A 16,439-nucleotide genomic window follows, 5' to 3' on the forward strand; every position below is an offset into this window, starting at 1 on the left:
GTTAATAACGTATAAATAATGCAAGATTTACATAAAAAAGCATGTTAGAACCTTGATTATGTGTTACTATTATTTCACTATTCTATTGATATACTGATGCGATGTTGACAAAAAAGACCCCTCCCCCTGGTAGGAGATTCTGCCGAACTAGAACCTTATCATTACACCCTGCATACGCATGCATTGAGGCCAAGCTTTATCGTCAACCGCCACAACAAGACCTTCCGGTTTGTCTAGACCTTCCGGGTTGTCTAGACCTTCCGGTTTGTCTCGACCCTCACCTGATGGATCGTAACATTGCAGCGGAGTTGCAACATTGCCAAGCAAGACACAAGAACTGGCAAAACGCCTGTTCGGGTAGCAAAATCCACACGCGTGTGTGGAGTGCGGGAGTAAAGCTGACCCATGGGAGTGATCCCAGCGATCATAACGAGGTATCGAGCCGTCGGCATCCAACTGGCATGCCTACTATCAGTTCCCCTTTTCGGACGGTCCCGCTTCGTGCCTTTTCACTTGGCATCCTGTGAATGGCATGCCTCTCGCTGAACGAAATGCCCCTATTCCTCGCGGATAACATTCCTCAATGCGCATCCATCAGCCAGGCTAGTATTTTATTTCTATCAGCTTGAAATATCGTTCATAACCCATTTTTGAACAATCTTAAGACTTCTCCATAGTTTGTCCATGTATAGTTTACGCAAGATCATGAATAAAGCAAGGAGGGAAACGGAAAGAAAACAACACTAAGCACGTTTGTTGCGCCACAATCCTGATCTCATCAGCCTCTCTTTCCGTTAGGCTCGCAGTAGTTCCAACATGACCCTCATGTTGGGATTGGGAAAACCGAGTAAATCCTCGATTTTCCGTACCTCAGCGTAGAGCTGAATATGCAGATCCGCCATAACAGAGCTTGCGTATTCCAGCCCCTTTACCTCCTCGATAGCCTCCAGGACGAACTGCTTTTGCTCTAGAGTCATACCCCCATTCTTTCTCCCTGTTGACAGCATATTGAGCACTGCCATGTGGCTGGGTTGTGTTTGGAACAAGTGAATGAGTGGCAGTGACCACTTTCCGTCGTCAAGATCCTCGCAGAAGCCTTTCTGCTTTATGTACTACAGGGATGTTATTCTCCGTTCGAATCGTAAGAAGATCATTTTGCGTGTTCAGACCGGCCTGGGGACAGTTACTCACGTCGGCAGAAACCAGGTTCTGGTAATCGTCACGTATCTGAAAACAGCGTCCGAGAAGGGTAGTCAGTCCACGAAGCAGACTCCGGAGTTCAGACTTAGTCACTGCATCTTCTGCTGCGTCTAGCATCAGGTCGGTAGCTATTTGAAAGAGCTGGCCTGTCTCTAAGCAGGTGTCAGTCTGCTGCTACTTCAGAAACAGAATTTGACCGTGCGGTCATGTACTCACTTTGGTCCACCATTCTGTAATACTCCTCTTCAAGGGGAATACGACCATTGTAGGTCCAGAAAAGGTCCATGGCTTGACCTTGGAATAACGTCGTGATACTGTCTGCAATTCTACTGAGCAAATGTTCGTGCACAGCAGCAGTTCTGTGTATTGACCGAATAGTTAATTCAAGTCCAGGATTGGTACTCACTGATTACTCCTCGGGCGCAATTTCCCGTAGAGAACTCCATTATCTGACCGATCACCCCAATGATTGAGTAAGCCGCAGTATTCACAGTCTGCGCCGGACCAAATATTGTATGTGTCGCTGGTTTGCCACGTCTCAGAGGCGAATTGTCCTGGAAGTCATCGAGCCTAATAAAAGAATGAATTTCTCAGACGCTCAACGAGTTTGCTCCCAGGTCCCAGTTTTACGTACAGTAATGACGCATTGTGCAAAGTTCTGACGGCACTTTTTATGAGTTGCACTTTGTCATGCGGAACGCGCAGCCATTCATTCAGGCCATCGATGAACTGATCCCTTACGCCTTTGGATGGCATGGAAGCAATATACTTGTAAGGTGCCTCTAAAACCCCTCTCTGTTGATAAATTTGAGTTTAATTATCTGCTCAAGAGTGCTGAGGAGCACCTTCGTGTGCCATGTCTGGAAACACATCATAATAACATACCTCGAATACTGTGTGGGTATGAGTTTGCTGTGATGCGGCGGAGCTCTTCCGGCTCAACGAATAGTCCGAGACACTAAACGGCGAAGAGTTTTGTTCCGTATCTCCACTCTTGTCGCTTTCGACCGTGGAGTCCGAATCATTTGCAACAGCTGAAAACCCGGGCCTGTCCGAGACGATCTTCACGTTTACCTCTGGCCGTGGCGGCACCCCCAGCCGCATCCATTCTCGCTGCGTCTCGTTGAAATTGATGTCCGGGTTGTACCTCGGACATTCCAGACTCCAGACCACATTTCCGGAGATACTATAGAGCATGGCGTCGAGGTACCTGCGGAGATCGAGCGAAATTGATTCGTCGTTCTTAGTCGCCTCAATAACATCGAGGTACTTTGCGACGTGGTCCACAATGAGCTTGCGACAGATCTGCATAGCTCCATCGACATCGGTCTGATGCTCCTGCATCAGAACCCATATTGCATTAACAACATGGTCCTTTTCGTTCATTTTTGCAGCATCTCGCTCCTTCGGCCAGGACCAGATGTCGTTCTGAAGTCCCACAGCAATCCACGCATGTGACATCAGCTCACGACAGAGATCGAGCTCATGATCGGGTATATGAAGACCCAATCCGAAGGTTACAAGCCCAAACCAGAACCTGCCGTGATTTCAATGCATTAGAACCGGTGTTAGTGTATTTGAGGAAAGGAATGCGAAGTGTTGATCTACTCACATCTCTCCCACGTCCATGATACGGTATGGTATGTACTTGGCGAGCTCGACAAAGCGTGTCTCATGTTGGCGGCTGGACCCGACCTCTACGAACCGTGCCCATGATTTCATGGTGGTCTTTGCACATTTGGGATCAATGGCGAGCATTTCGAGGAATAGCTGCGACTGAATCCGCTTCTTCCCTTCTCGCCGTGTGTCGAGGGTTGAAGTGTCGATGGTGCCGTTATTGGCAGCCTCGAGGAAGGCTGTCATCATCTCATTGTTCTCAACCTCACCCTTTTTGTACATGTTAGTGGATATGTCCTGAAGATCAACAAGACCAAGGAGGTGGACTTACCGTGTCATGGGAAACATGGTCGGTGACATCTGTGGAATCATGTATCGTGTGAGACCTCTGACAGAGAATATTAGATGTGCCAGGATGAAGGAGAAGGGACAGATAAGCAAAATTGGGCCATCAAGAATTTCGCCTCACGTACCATCGTGAAGAAATGCGAACTCATTCGCGTAGGAGATGACCTCTAGTCTCTCAGGTATGCAATCTGGTACCGCGACCGAGATAAAGCTGAACCGCGGTCCAAGGGTTCCGCGGTACTCACGGCAAGGGGCGACGTGCTTATTCCAGTCCTCATGAGCTCGAATGGCACCTCTGTCCTCAAGAAAAGAGTACTTGTTCCTGCGGACATCAATGCCGTCACAAAGACCCTCAGTGTGATATGTCGAGGGATCGACGACTTCCGAGTACTTGAACTCCATGTTTGAAGACTGGTATGTAAGGCCACGTTACGATGAGAATGAGCACACTGAAAAAGAAATAGAAGTGAGTTTCAAGAAACTCGAATATCAGGGGCTTTATGGTACGATTATGCTCGAACTCCATGTCACTGACCTGGCAATATACTTGGACTAGCTCGTTATATGGCCCGTTGTGCAGTTCTAAAACGTGGTTATCTGAGGAGAACATCCAAATTTATTTCTTTTGAACTTTTCCTATCGTGTGACGGAAATCGTGCTTGTGTATTGTTTATACCAAGTATTAATTTGAGTCTTTCTGGTTTTTTTAGCCGTTTGGTGCGTCTTACCAAAATATATAATATTAGGTAATGTATTTAGCATGTAACTTAAAACTTAATTTTCAATATACTTTTAACATTTTATTTTAAAATGAAAACTTATTTAAAAGGAAGATTATGCTTAATTTATTATTATTTTATTATTTTAATAAAAGAAATTAATTTACCAGATTATAATTATTAAAAACCACTTACATGTTATTTTTTAAGCTTGTAGTTAATGGAAATTATGCTTATATATTGTTTATATTAAGTATAAACTTCGGCCTTTTTTATTTTTTATTATTATTTAATATTAAGTAATATATTTAATTAATGTAATAAATTTTACCCTTTTTAAGTAAATAAAAATAATACTTTATACTTAAAATATATTTTACTTATTTTAAGAAATATTAAAAATATTTAATTAAGCTTTAAATAATGCTTAATAATGCTTATTAATATTATTTATTTTTATTTTAATTAACCCTTTTTAAATTTAATAATTAATTTAAGTAAAGTAAATTTATTAAAAAAGGGTATTTTAAGGTACTTAAAATATAAATTTATGCATTTAGTGAGCGTTTTTATGCTAAATAAATTTCAATTTATTAAAGAAGAATTATTATTTTTATCCGCCCGGGGAGGGTGGAATTCGTTATGCCGATATCTGGTACATGACTCAGAAGCTGGTTTCCAATACCGTGGTTCACCTGATGAAAATAAGTCGTTACAGCCCCTTGTTCCAAGACACTACAATACGCTTGTCATGCCCAACCAAGCACACCACGAGTCTGCTTATAGAGTTAACGGGGCATGAAGCGAAGATACCATGTGGGTGCAATCACTGCATATTCTTTTTTTTCTTGAGCAGGATTACACGGTGTAAGCGATTAATGTCTCAGCCCCTGTCTCGTAGCTCCGTGTATATTGTATTCGAGTCAAGAGGACTTTCCCTATGGCCCGCGAGAAGCGAAGTGCGGTTCAAAATCAGTGACATGTGCTCCACACAGTCCGAAATTGAATTTTCTCGTGATTGAGCAAGTAACCTCTTTCAAAACCAATATGCTCGAGTACCAAGTGCCAAGTAGCAATTCTCAGTCTATAGTACTAACCTTATGCTTTACGACTCCACCTGGTGGTCGAGGATGCGGCCAGCGTGTGCCCTTAGCCCACATTTTCGAGGGATGCGCCTCGAACAAGAAAACCCACTTGAAGTACCTCAGCGGTGAGTTCTGCGGAAAAGGTCCCTCCGCGCTAAAAGCGAAGGTTTCGGCCCTTGTCACGGACTTTTGCGTCCTATCTTTCCCACAAATTCCGCAACAAACAAGAATATCTTCATTCCGGTTGTGGACTCCACGGCTCTGGGCCTGGGCCTTTTCGGAACAGGCCCCAAGGGCATGCGTGAAGCGCCACCGGGTGACCGGGCCACAGGTGGACCATGATCTTCTGATGCGATATTGCACAGTATGAACGAGATTTTGAAGCCAAGCTTAGCGATTTGCGCTCATCCTAATATACCTGTACTGTGAAAACCATCAGAGAAATGCGGAGATTACCAACGAACCTAATTCCCTACTAACTTAATCCCATTATGGCCAAGAGGGTCATGAGACAGTGACCGGGCTCGAGAAGCCGGAACGAGCGTTTGTTGGAGCGATCTCGATTCAATGTCGTGATCATGATTCAAAGGATCTCGGATCAATGCGATATGCGCCCGAGGAAGGGACAGGGGGAGGTTGCTCCACGCTCCGTACTCAAGTGTGCTGGACAGCGACACTCGGTCATTTACCAGACATGGTACATTATGCGCACAGCCAGAATGAGAGAAAAACGCCGTTGGTGCAGTAATGGCCTGTAGATCAAAGACCGGGCGGGTAAGGTCGAGCGCAAATTTGACGACACATAAAGGTTACGGGTCAATACGGAAGAAGGTATTTCGAGACGTCATATTTCTCCACCTAATGCGAATGCCACCGCTGCAATTGTTTTGGTGATTATTCCTGCATCGTTCAAGAATAGTGATATTCGGATTTGAGCACATTGAACATCCAATGAGCAAGCTGAAAGAATTGGTCGGCATGGCCCAGGACCACAAAGTGCAAACCCTTTGCATTGGCCTCGTTCTTTACGCCTTCATCACTTTCGCAATAAAGATTGTGTATCGAATTTACTTTCACCCTCTTGCAAAGTTCCCTGGTCCCAAAATCGCAGCTGCAACCCATTTATACGAGATCGCCTGGGACTATTTTGGTGATGGCGCCTACCTTTACGAGATCCAACGCATGCACCAGAAATACGGTATGTGCCCTGTTACCCGGCGAGGAAAGATTGTTGCGTGAAAACGACCAGCTGAAATGAAATTGAAGGACCAATTGTTCGCATCAATCCGATCGAACTATCGGTCAATGATGCGGAATTCTACAACGTTCTGTACGTCGGGGGATCGGTAAGGAAGACAAATGCCCTGCCAAGTTTCGGGGATGGAATGGACTTCAATGGTATCTTCACCTCAATAGCAAGTCCGCGATGCTCTAATTGCTTGTACTGAATGGCATTGCAGGCTCCCATGGAATGACAGTCGACCATGATCACCACAGGCTTAGGCGTAAGCCAATGGAACCCTTCTTCTCCAAAGGCAGTATAGCCAGGTTGGAATACCGGCTCCAAGAACTCACAATCACGTTGGTACAGCGGCTTCGGGAATACAGGGGAACCGGTAGGGTTCTGAGGCTTGACCATGTCTTTTCTGCTATGGCTGGAGATGTCGTCAATGTCTTATGCATCGCCAACCCGACCATGTCTTTCATACGTGACCCTGACTTCAACCCCTACTGGTACACATTATTTCACACCTTAATCCGCTCCATGCCAATTTTTATGAACTTTCCATGGATCATCCAGTACGTGTCATCATTTCTTTCAACGATTCTGCCCTCTGACTTGCTTCTCACAAATTTCATTAACAACGGAATGCTGCAAATAGAATAGTCAGATTGATCCCCACGTCGGTACTGGAGAAGTTAGACCCTCGAAGTCAAATGTTCCGTGACTGGCGACAAGTAGGTCTAGCCCGTGCACCATCCATATTCACTGACAAGTTGAGCTAAAAAAGCGGGTCAGATGTCGGTCGATCACATCATTGACTCGAAACGACGAAAAGAGAAAGGCCTCATGTTCGTGAACGAGGAGGACAAGATGAAATGTGAGACGCTCTTCGACCACATAGTCAACAGTGACCTGCCCGAGTCAGAGCTGTCTGTAGAGAGATTGGCGTCCGAGGCACAGGTGGTCATGGGCGCCGGCACGGTCACCACTGCACGCACCATGGACTTTCTCGCCGTGTACATTCTGTCGAATGACCGAATCTGCCAACGCCTCAGAGAAGAACTGCAGGAGCCCATGAAAGACTTCCCGGAGAAGATTCCACCCTATTCTGAGCTCGAAAAGCTGCCCTGGCTCCAGGCATGCATTAAGGAGGCCCTTCGCCTTAGTCCCGGCTTAACGCACCGGCTGCCACGTGTGTCACCACATGCTGAGCTGGTTTACAAGGATTGGGTGATTCCCAAGAATGTGAGTGATCTTCTTACACGACTTCAGCCTATGTAACTAACTCATGGCCCCCCCTCATGTGACAGACACCCGTCGGCATGTCGGCATTGTTCATGCATACGGACCCTGACGTGTTCAAGTCCCCTATGGAGTATCGCCCGGAACGGTGGCTGGAAGTGGTAACCGCGGAGATGCACAGGAATTATGTTCCTTTCACCAAGGGGTCTCGCCGATGTCTGGGTGTGGAGTAAGTGAATCCCGAAACCTTATTATTCAACTACGTGCGTCACGACCTGACCAGGAAATGTAGGTTGTCGTATGCAGAGATTACGCTGGTATTTGCTGCTCTCTTCGGCCCAAATGGACCGAAGCTCCAGCTATTCGAGACAGACGAGTCAGATGGGGATCCGGCCTGCCACTTCCTTCTTCCGCTTCCGCGTCTCGACAGCAAAGGCATTCGTGTCACAGTGGAGGCTTGATCCATGCTGAGAGCTTATAGTGGCACGATCGTGACCCGCGAGCTCGGACAAAAGTCGTGGTCTGGAAGAAGAAGGGGTATTGAACCAGGCTACCTAACGGTTTGAAAACAGTGGCTCGATTTGATATTTGCCCCTGATAGATAAGCACTTTCCCAAGTTCAGAGAACTTCCGAAGCATTGAAAATGAAACTTTCCATGGCCCCGGAAGGTTTGACGGCGTGTCAGGGGACAACAATTAGAGCCATGGTACAGTGCAATGACAGCTCCGAAAGAAGCTGATTTGTGACTTCTAACCCTCGTCACAACGAGACAGGGAGACCCCTCTGCACAGTTTTGAAGATAGGGGTAGTGCTGGCGCATATAATAGTATCTCACCTTGTCTTTAAATATGACCCCGTCCTGACCAAAGGAGATAATGCATGCCGGTTCTCTAGTCAGATTATATCTCGTCCTTGCATCACCTCAGATGACACCTTCTCATTCACAAAAGTCCGGCTATCATTCCAGCGGGGCCCCCTCTCTAAAAGCTGCCATGTTACAACATGCACAAGTCAGACCGCCCCGTGGGACCACCCCCATCCCTGCGTCCGAAGTGGACGCGCGGACTGACGAGGAAATATTGCGCTCAATCACGGCCTATATCGAACCGACGGATAGCGAGAAGAACATGTGGGCTTACTGGCACACCGGCTGGGCCAACATGCCCCCATGGACCCAGCGCAACGTTGTGTACTGGGCGCGTATCCTTGGACCGACGTGGACTATACGAGTTCTGGACGGCACCCCTGGCAGCGCAAACTACTATGAGCGATTCGTGCCACATGAATATCTTCCGGCAGCAATGAGGGATGGGCACATGTCTGGACCATACGTCGCCACACACAGTGCTGATTTCGTGCGCCTCCCACTGCTGTTCCTATACGGCGGGTGCTGGCTGGACGTGGGCGCCCTGCTTGTCCGGTCCATCCAAGACATCTGGGACGTGCTGGTGGACCCGGAACAAAGTTATGAGTTTGCTGCATTCACTTACGTGATGCGCCCAGGAGAGACAAGCATCATCAATACGTGGATGATGGGCCGCAAGAACATGGAATTGCTGCGCCGCTGGCACGCTACCTTCCTGCACGTGTGGGGCGACAAGTCGTCGTGCGATGGCCTGCACAAGCACCCGCTCTTCTCACACCTACGGCCCCTCGAAAGTCTGACTCATGGGCTGAAAACGGACGAGAACAACGAGCCCGTGGCCAAGACAGACAAGCTCATAGACTACGGGGGGCAGGTCTACTGTCTGGAACGGCTCCGAGACCTCGTGGACCGCAATGACGGCTGGGACGGACGCAAGTGCATCGAAGAGAAAGCATTTCTCCTACCGGCACTAAAAGAGATGTGGTACTACCAGGAAAGGACAGGCTACCTCGGGTCGAAACAGCACGAGCTGTTAACCACTCGGACGGACGCTCCGGAGCCCCATAGGAGTAATGCCGAGGACTTCGTCAACGACATGCTTGCCAACACGCTACTCATGAAGTTTTGTCACGGGTTAAAGGACACGATGGTTTCAAGCCTGGCTGATATCTGGGATGACCCGGCTCACCATGGCGACGACACCGCCAGTGGCACCTTTGCCGAGTACCTGCGCTGGGGCACGGTTCATCTGCGCCAGACAAGGACCCTGAAATCGGTGCCGCTGACACCGCCGACTGGGAAGCTTCAACGCGTGGCAATGTTCGAGGCGTTCACCGCAGAGCAGTGATCTCCACGTGCAGGGTTCCACTGCTGTTTCGCATTTCGCTCTTTGTGGAACTGGACGGTCACGAGGCCTTCTCGTAGCTATGCACAAGAGCGCAAGCTTCGATACATCGGGATTCCTGGCGCACGGTGTGGCATCTAGACCATTATGAGTGGATACCCTGCCAAAATGCTCCTTGCACAACACTATGTCTGGCGGCAAGTCCCGCAACTTAATCGAGTCAGACCTTAATCGAGTCAGACCTTAATCAATATAAGGTTTCTTGTATATCTCCGCCAACATTCCAAAAGTTTATTACAACGCGGGTGCGAGTCAGGCAAGTATGGCATAGGCAAAGCAGGCCGAAGCGAGGCAGGCTTAGGTAAAGCAAGGGTAAGCAAGGCACGCCTACACGTAGATCTTAAAGTACTATCCTTTCAATCCAGAATAGCCTTGGAACGGGATTTTTACCCAGACCAGGTTTGGAAGGGCAGTCTCTTCCTATAGGCGGTGTGTGACTTGAACATCAACTTTTGCTAATTTGGCCATGATGCAGGATATAAGCATATGTAAGAAACAGGTATATTCAACTCACGGGACTTCGTACGTGCAAATGGGGGGGTTGCTGCAAAAGACATCTATCTGATCTGCTGTCTACCCAATCGTCTGTGCGCCGAGCACGCCGGTTAGCAATCAAATTGAGAGAATTACACTTGCCTTTTTGTTAACAACGCGCACTGCCGAATGACTTCCCGGTGTATCCCACGCAACACTGAATCCAGAGAAACTTGAATACACGCGTGCACCGCCGCAGGCTTCGGGCAACGAAGACCCCAAAATGCAATTGAATTTAGGAAATTTGGTCAGTTTGGCGGCCGTTGCCGTCGTTGGAGCTTTGCTCTCGCACCTGGCAGCCTGGGTCCGATATCACCTGAAAGTCCGCAAAATTCCTGTGGCTCATGATCTGGGTTTGTGGGACAGGTTGCTCACCCGTAAGGCTCGGGTGGAGTTTGCCACAGACTTCGAAGGTCTGTCGCGCAGGGGGCTGGCAAAGGTATGATGGCTTTGCCAACTGGAAAGAAATGTGAGGAACGGTCAGATACTGAAGCTTTGATAGAGCAAAGATGCTTTTCGGGTCCAGACAGACTTTGGAGACATGATCATCCTGGGAGGCCACTATGCAGAGGAGATGAAAGACGACAGAGGACTATCTACTGGCGAGTACACCAAGATGGTATGACAAAAATCACGAGCGAATTTTAAACTGGGACATAGCTGACGCTCGCGTGGCCACAGGAACTCATGGGTGACCTTCCGGGCTTCGAACCGTTTTCCTTCGCGGGAACTCACAGGGAGCTAATGCACACAGTCATCACCAAGAGGCTGAACCGAATCCTGCGTAAGAGCCCCACCAATGATCTGTTCAGCAACAGCTGAGAGCCTTTCAGTCCTAATCTCTGCTAATCGATGACCTCGAGTTGCGACAGCCCGGCTCGCAATGGGACAGTCAGTGGAGGTCGCAGACTTCCTAAAACAGAAATGGACAGACTCCTCTGGTATGGCTGCAGGTACAAAATATTTTCACTCGACATGACAGCTAACAAGCTTCTTCTCCAGAGTGGCATTCTATCCCGCTCTATCAGATGCTCATGGGCTTGGTGGGACGAGCATCTGTGTGGGCTTTCCTTGGCCCTGAACTCGCACGTAACGAGCGATGGATTGAGCTAAATGGCCAGTACACGATGGTCGCGATCGGCGCCGTTCACGCGCTCCGACCGTGGCCACGTGCCCTCCTGCCGCTCGTTCAACATTTCGTGCCCAAGGCGAAGGCGGCCAGAGCAGTATTAGCGGAGTGCAAGCAAATCATGGAACCGATACTTCGGAAAAGGGCAGAGACTAATAGAGTCGACAACAAGAGGTCTGAGGAGTCAAGCAATGCCCTGGATTGGTTCGAAGAGGTGGCTGCCAGCCTCGGAGAGACATACGACCCCACTGTGGCACAATTGACATTTGCAGTGGCAGGCATGCATAGCACTGTGGACCATCTCTGCCAGATTCTCATCGATCTGAGAGATAAGCCTCAGGTGGTGGCTTCCCTAAGGCTAGAGCTGGTTGAGGCTTTGACCGAGGATGGATGGACTCAGGCGGCGCTCATGCAGCTGAAGTTGATGGAAAGTGTCATGAAAGAATCTCAGCGGATGAAGCCTATCAATCGCGGTGAGGAACTGACAGTAAGCCCGCAATCGACTTTGTCGTCTCGCTGACTTTTTGGTGTAGTCATCAACAAGCGAATCGTCACTGATGATCTCAAACTAAGCAACAACGTCGTCCTGCCAAGAGGCGCATATGTGGCCGTCTCCGGTGAGCGGATGTGGAACCCAAGCGTCTACGATGATCCAGAGTGCTATGATGCCTACCGATTCATAAAAAAAGCCGAGTCCAACCCAGAGGCAGCGCGATTCACCAGCTACACAGCTGTTACCCCAGACTGTGTTGGATTCGGCTACGGCAGGCACGCTTGTCCCGGTCGTACGTACGTGACTCAGGAGATGAAGGTCATCTTGGCTCACATACTGCTCAAATATGACATGCAGTTTCCGGAAGGGTATCAGCCTAAGGGGATCAATGCTGGCTTTGATAGTCTTACTGACATCATGGCCACATGCATGGTCAAGAGGCGTAAAGAGGAAATCAGTCTACCAGCTTGATGTGCTCTTGGAACAGAATGGTCTCAATGACACAGCAAATTTTGGTAGGGAGAGGCTATAGATCATGTAACCGTGATAACTCTCCATACAGCTTCAACGACAAAGAGTGAGGTCCATCGAGGGTTCTGGAGAATTATGCAGGGTTAGACAAGAAGTAGCTGCCGCATTACGAAGCCCGACTAATACTTCGTACCATCATATTGCAGTCTCCCATTTTGTGTCATTTCACATTTATGCTTTTCATTGAGAAGTAAAACCAAAGAATTGTTTCATCATAATTAATGGGTTTTCCTAGAATTGCTACGTACTCGACGGATCTAATGCGCACATGATGCAGTATTGCAAGACGTTCTGATGCAGATGTCCGAGAAAATCTATAGATACATTAACTAAAGAAGTCACTACTAGCCTGTGAAAATCGTTGAATAGGCTGAACCGTATTGTATTTGTATGATCTATAGAAGGCTGGCAGCAATCTTCGAGTTGGATTCGAAGGGGCTGGTGGCCCGTACGCCTATATAATTGATATCTACTCCAATCACAGACTTCTATGGCGGTGCACCACCGGCGTTTAAGGCCAGGGATTGTCCCAAGAATACTGTGGAATTTTAGGTCTTAAGCACAACCTCAATCAACGCCAGCATTGAGTTTTTCGACTCGTGAATCTGACGGATCTCAAACCTCGGGTCAGCCTCAGTAACGAGTTTGTGCCACTCTTCGACGCTCCTCTCCCGGCCATTCATGTGTGCGACCAACCCCAAGTCCATGGCTCTGTTCAAGATAGCTTTATCAGTAAATACTGCCAGTCATACAGAGTCGCCCATAACTCACCGCATGTCTCGCTCCTTCCAGAGAGGCAGGGAGCTTGTGCCAGGCACTTCTGGGAGAAGGCAATCATGGATCAGGACCCTCGCTCCGGCCTCGAGATGGGCGGTGTGGGCGCGGAGCAACTTGGTGCAGTACTTGTCGGACCAGTCGTGGAAGATCTGACGGATGTAGTAGACCTCGGCACGGACAGGCTGCGTCGTGAAGATGTCACGCGACATGAAATGGACGCGGTCCTTGAGCGCGTCGGGCACGGCTGCATGGGCATCGGCCTCGTTCATCTCCATGTCCTGCACGAGGAGGTCGAGGTTGGGGAAGCGCTCGGCCAAGGCGATGGAAATGCGGCCCCTGAAACCCCCAACATCGATCACCTTGGCATTGCCGAGCCCTTCCCAGTCGTATCCGTCGAGTAGATGGTGCAGCTCGTAGCCTGGGAGCTCCCACTGCGTCGCCATGCCGCTTGCAAAGAGCTCCGCGTTCTTGGCGTCTTTGGCCACGTTTTCGAAGTACGTGCCCTCCACGTTGTGGGCGAGATTGAAAGCCTGCATTTAGATTAGAATACCTAGTCTCAAACTTTAATGACGTGATTATTCATTTTAAACTTACTGTTTGATCCTGTTCTTGAACATCCGGCCACTTCTCTACTGCATCGACAAGCTAGAATGGAGAGAACACGCGTCAGCTGAGGAAAGTTCTGGCACCGACGTCCCTATGAAAATATGCCATACCTTGAAAATCGTATACCATCCCATGTCCGCCCCTGTTCGCAAGAAGGCAAGAAGAACCTTCGATCTCATCGCTTTCGAAGCCTTGGTGTGGGCGACTTGGCCAGGTTCCGGTTCCTGGAAGACACGCCTACACATGGCGGAACGCAGAAGTCGCTTGACAATCGACTCATCAACGCCGGTCTTTTTGGATATTTCGTTGAATGACACCCGCCCGCCCAGGGGGACAAAGTTGGGGATGTCATGGCGGGAAATAAAACCAAAAAAGGCAACATATTCGTTCTATGAGTCGATCAGCATCCGCGGCACGGTTGAGCTGATGTTGCTCTTTTTTAACACAGGCGCCCGGTGACATATACTCACAGAGATGGTCTTCAGGACCAAGGCAGTAGGCTCGAGCAAAATGTCATGCAGCTCGGCCGTGGCATCGAGAACTGCGTCTTGAGCTTTTTGTGCCTCGGATGGGAGTGGACCAGGGGAGGCATCTTCATCAAAAGACGGGGACGGTACTCCTTTGCTTTTCAGGATAGTATCCAGCTCTGCCACCGATTTCCGGATCGTGTCTGCCAGTTCCGCCATGCGGGAAGCCTTGTGAAGACTGCTGGTGCTCATACTGTCCATCTTTGTTTCAAGGTAGGTTTCAAGAAAGGTTGTTAGGCTGCTAGGCACATACAAATTGAATTGGATCAACAGCGTGAGAATGTACCACAGTCCGGATGCATGAGGCGCTTGTTTAATTGGGACTACCTATGGGGTGAGTTGCCTGCATCTTGGATATATAAGCGTTTGAGCTTAAACAGTGATGTTATCCTTCAGCCCCGTTGCACCAATATGTCTGCCATCGCATAACTCTGACATATCCAGCTCATCTTTCATGCAGTCCAGACATGCAATGAGGATGAGAGATTCATTATCGCCCCGATACAATGATATTGAGCAACAAGGGTTACGTTCGGCTCGGCAAACACGGCACAGGTGCAGTCTCACGTTGTACTCCTTTGCGCCTGCAAACGCCAGAAAATCACACTACACCTCCGCAGGGGTAGTAGGCATCCTTACCTACTTCTCCACCCGAAATCTCTATCAACAAAGTGGGCAAGTGGTCACCTAGTGCTGGTGGGTCTTAGTAGTGTACTTTAGAAAAGATATCATGCGATGCAACGTTCATTACCCCCTACCGAAGTATAGCCGGATTGTGCTCCGCCGGGGTAGTTACAAGCAACATAATAAATTCCACCCTCCCTAAGCAGATGAAAATAATACTTTATACTTTTTTATATCTTTATATTCTTTCACTTAAAATGCATTTTGCTTATTTTAAGGAATATAAATAATATTAAGTTAAGCCTTAAGTAATATTTAGCAATATTTATTAATATTATTTAATTTCATTTTTATTAACCTTTTTTAAATTTAATTATTAACTTAAGTAAAGTTAATTTATTAAAAAAGGTAATATTTAAAAATTTAAAAGATGTTTTAATGTTATAGGCTAGCCTTGGGTTGTCTGCCGTAAGGTATTTAAATGGGGTTTATATTTAAAGTGCAAAGGAGAAGGTTTGCTCCCTATCTGCACCTACATTAAAGCCTATTCTTATAAGGCCAAAGCCTATTAATTAATTATAATGGGCAAAGCCTAAACCGTAATATATCCTCCTTTTTTAAATTCCCATAGCGGGCCTTAAAGGGCAGCTATATAATAAAAATAAAGAACACCATAGTTTAATTGCAAATTAAATATCGCTCTTTGCTTAGTCATTTAATTATATCTTAATGCCTCCTAATTGCGCTAAAGGCCCAGCTTATTATCCATAATTAGCACGCCTTGGCCCCTATAATTTAATATGCTAATTAAAGCAAGCTAATAAAAAATAATTATTTAAATATAAGCTAGCGGCTAAATTAACAGCATTCTTATAATCCTTTAATACAAGCCTTTTATATAAGCTTTCTTATTTAAAACCTTAAGATTATAGATTTATTATATAATTTGTAATTAATTAGCGCTTAATTATAAGCAATTTGCTTTATTAACGGGAATTTCTTAAATTTTAAGCGTTTTTACAACGTTAAATTAGCTAATATATAGCTAATTCACTTTAAGCCTAAGTTAATGCTAAGCCGGCATTACTTTTAAGCCCTACCTTATAAAAAAGATTTTATGCCCCCTTAAATAAATTCCTCCCCCTTATTAATCTTAATTAATAAAAGCTATATCCTTATTCTTTTACAATAATTAAGATAATTATGCTTATAATAGCTAAGTTAGCTATATATAAAATACTTAACTTTGCTTATTAAAATTACCGCGATATTAATATTTATTACTTTACTATTTTAAAATTAAGTATTATCCTTTCTTATTATAGCGTTAAAAACGCCCTTATATTACCATAAGATAAAACAAAAGGCCTTAAATATATTTAGCTACTTTTTATAATTAAGCTAAGCTTTTATTATAAAGATTAAGCCATTAATTATTAATAATATTTTATATTTATTTAGCTAACTTTAAGCCTTTGCTATATAAGTTAATTAATTAAATTAAGTAAGAA

General features: G+C 46.7%; 6 protein-coding genes across 6 annotated transcripts; 3 read left to right on the forward strand and 3 right to left on the reverse strand.

The window, feature by feature from the left end:
* Nucleotides 1-794: 794 nt before the first annotated feature.
* Nucleotides 795-1,486, reverse strand: INS49_005515 (uncharacterized protein; the record flags this gene model as incomplete). The annotated part of the gene is made up of 3 exons (XM_043166294.1): nt 795-1,112; nt 1,192-1,352; nt 1,417-1,486. The coding sequence occupies 3 exons, from the start codon at nt 1,484-1,486 to the stop codon at nt 795-797; spliced, it is 549 nt and encodes a 182-aa protein (XP_043017074.1).
* A 451-nt stretch (nt 1,487-1,937) lies between these two features.
* INS49_005516 (uncharacterized protein) lies at nt 1,938-3,567 on the reverse strand (the record flags this gene model as incomplete). Its single annotated transcript, XM_043166295.1, has 5 exons — nt 1,938-1,943; nt 2,086-2,737; nt 2,813-3,087; nt 3,149-3,177; nt 3,291-3,567. The coding sequence occupies 5 exons, from the start codon at nt 3,565-3,567 to the stop codon at nt 1,938-1,940; spliced, it is 1,239 nt and encodes a 412-aa protein (XP_043017075.1).
* A 2,353-nt stretch (nt 3,568-5,920) lies between these two features.
* Nucleotides 5,921-7,897, forward strand: INS49_005517 (uncharacterized protein; the record flags this gene model as incomplete). The annotated part of the gene is made up of 7 exons (XM_043166296.1): nt 5,921-6,167; nt 6,236-6,367; nt 6,430-6,769; nt 6,853-6,928; nt 6,990-7,439; nt 7,505-7,665; nt 7,729-7,897. The coding sequence occupies 7 exons, from the start codon at nt 5,921-5,923 to the stop codon at nt 7,895-7,897; spliced, it is 1,575 nt and encodes a 524-aa protein (XP_043017076.1).
* Nucleotides 7,898-8,363: 466 nt separating this feature from the next.
* Nucleotides 8,364-9,650, forward strand: INS49_005518 (uncharacterized protein; the record flags this gene model as incomplete). Its single annotated transcript, XM_043166297.1, has 1 exon — nt 8,364-9,650. One exon carries the CDS (start codon nt 8,364-8,366, stop codon nt 9,648-9,650), a length of 1,287 nt encoding a protein of 428 aa, XP_043017077.1.
* An 814-nt stretch (nt 9,651-10,464) lies between these two features.
* On the forward strand, nt 10,465-12,334 carry INS49_005519 (uncharacterized protein; the record flags this gene model as incomplete). Its single annotated transcript, XM_043166298.1, has 6 exons — nt 10,465-10,680; nt 10,768-10,860; nt 10,923-11,025; nt 11,114-11,182; nt 11,244-11,843; nt 11,904-12,334. The coding sequence occupies 6 exons, from the start codon at nt 10,465-10,467 to the stop codon at nt 12,332-12,334; spliced, it is 1,512 nt and encodes a 503-aa protein (XP_043017078.1).
* A 608-nt stretch (nt 12,335-12,942) lies between these two features.
* Nucleotides 12,943-14,505, reverse strand: INS49_005520 (uncharacterized protein; the record flags this gene model as incomplete). The annotated part of the gene is made up of 5 exons (XM_043166299.1): nt 12,943-13,105; nt 13,166-13,701; nt 13,766-13,816; nt 13,888-14,166; nt 14,248-14,505. The coding sequence occupies 5 exons, from the start codon at nt 14,503-14,505 to the stop codon at nt 12,943-12,945; spliced, it is 1,287 nt and encodes a 428-aa protein (XP_043017079.1).
* Between the last annotated feature and the right edge of the window lie 1,934 nt (nt 14,506-16,439).

Source organism: Diaporthe citri (genome assembly GCF_014595645.1).
Source record: "Diaporthe citri strain NFHF-8-4 chromosome Unknown scaffold_18, whole genome shotgun sequence".
Classification (NCBI taxonomy): domain Eukaryota; kingdom Fungi; phylum Ascomycota; class Sordariomycetes; order Diaporthales; family Diaporthaceae; genus Diaporthe; species Diaporthe citri.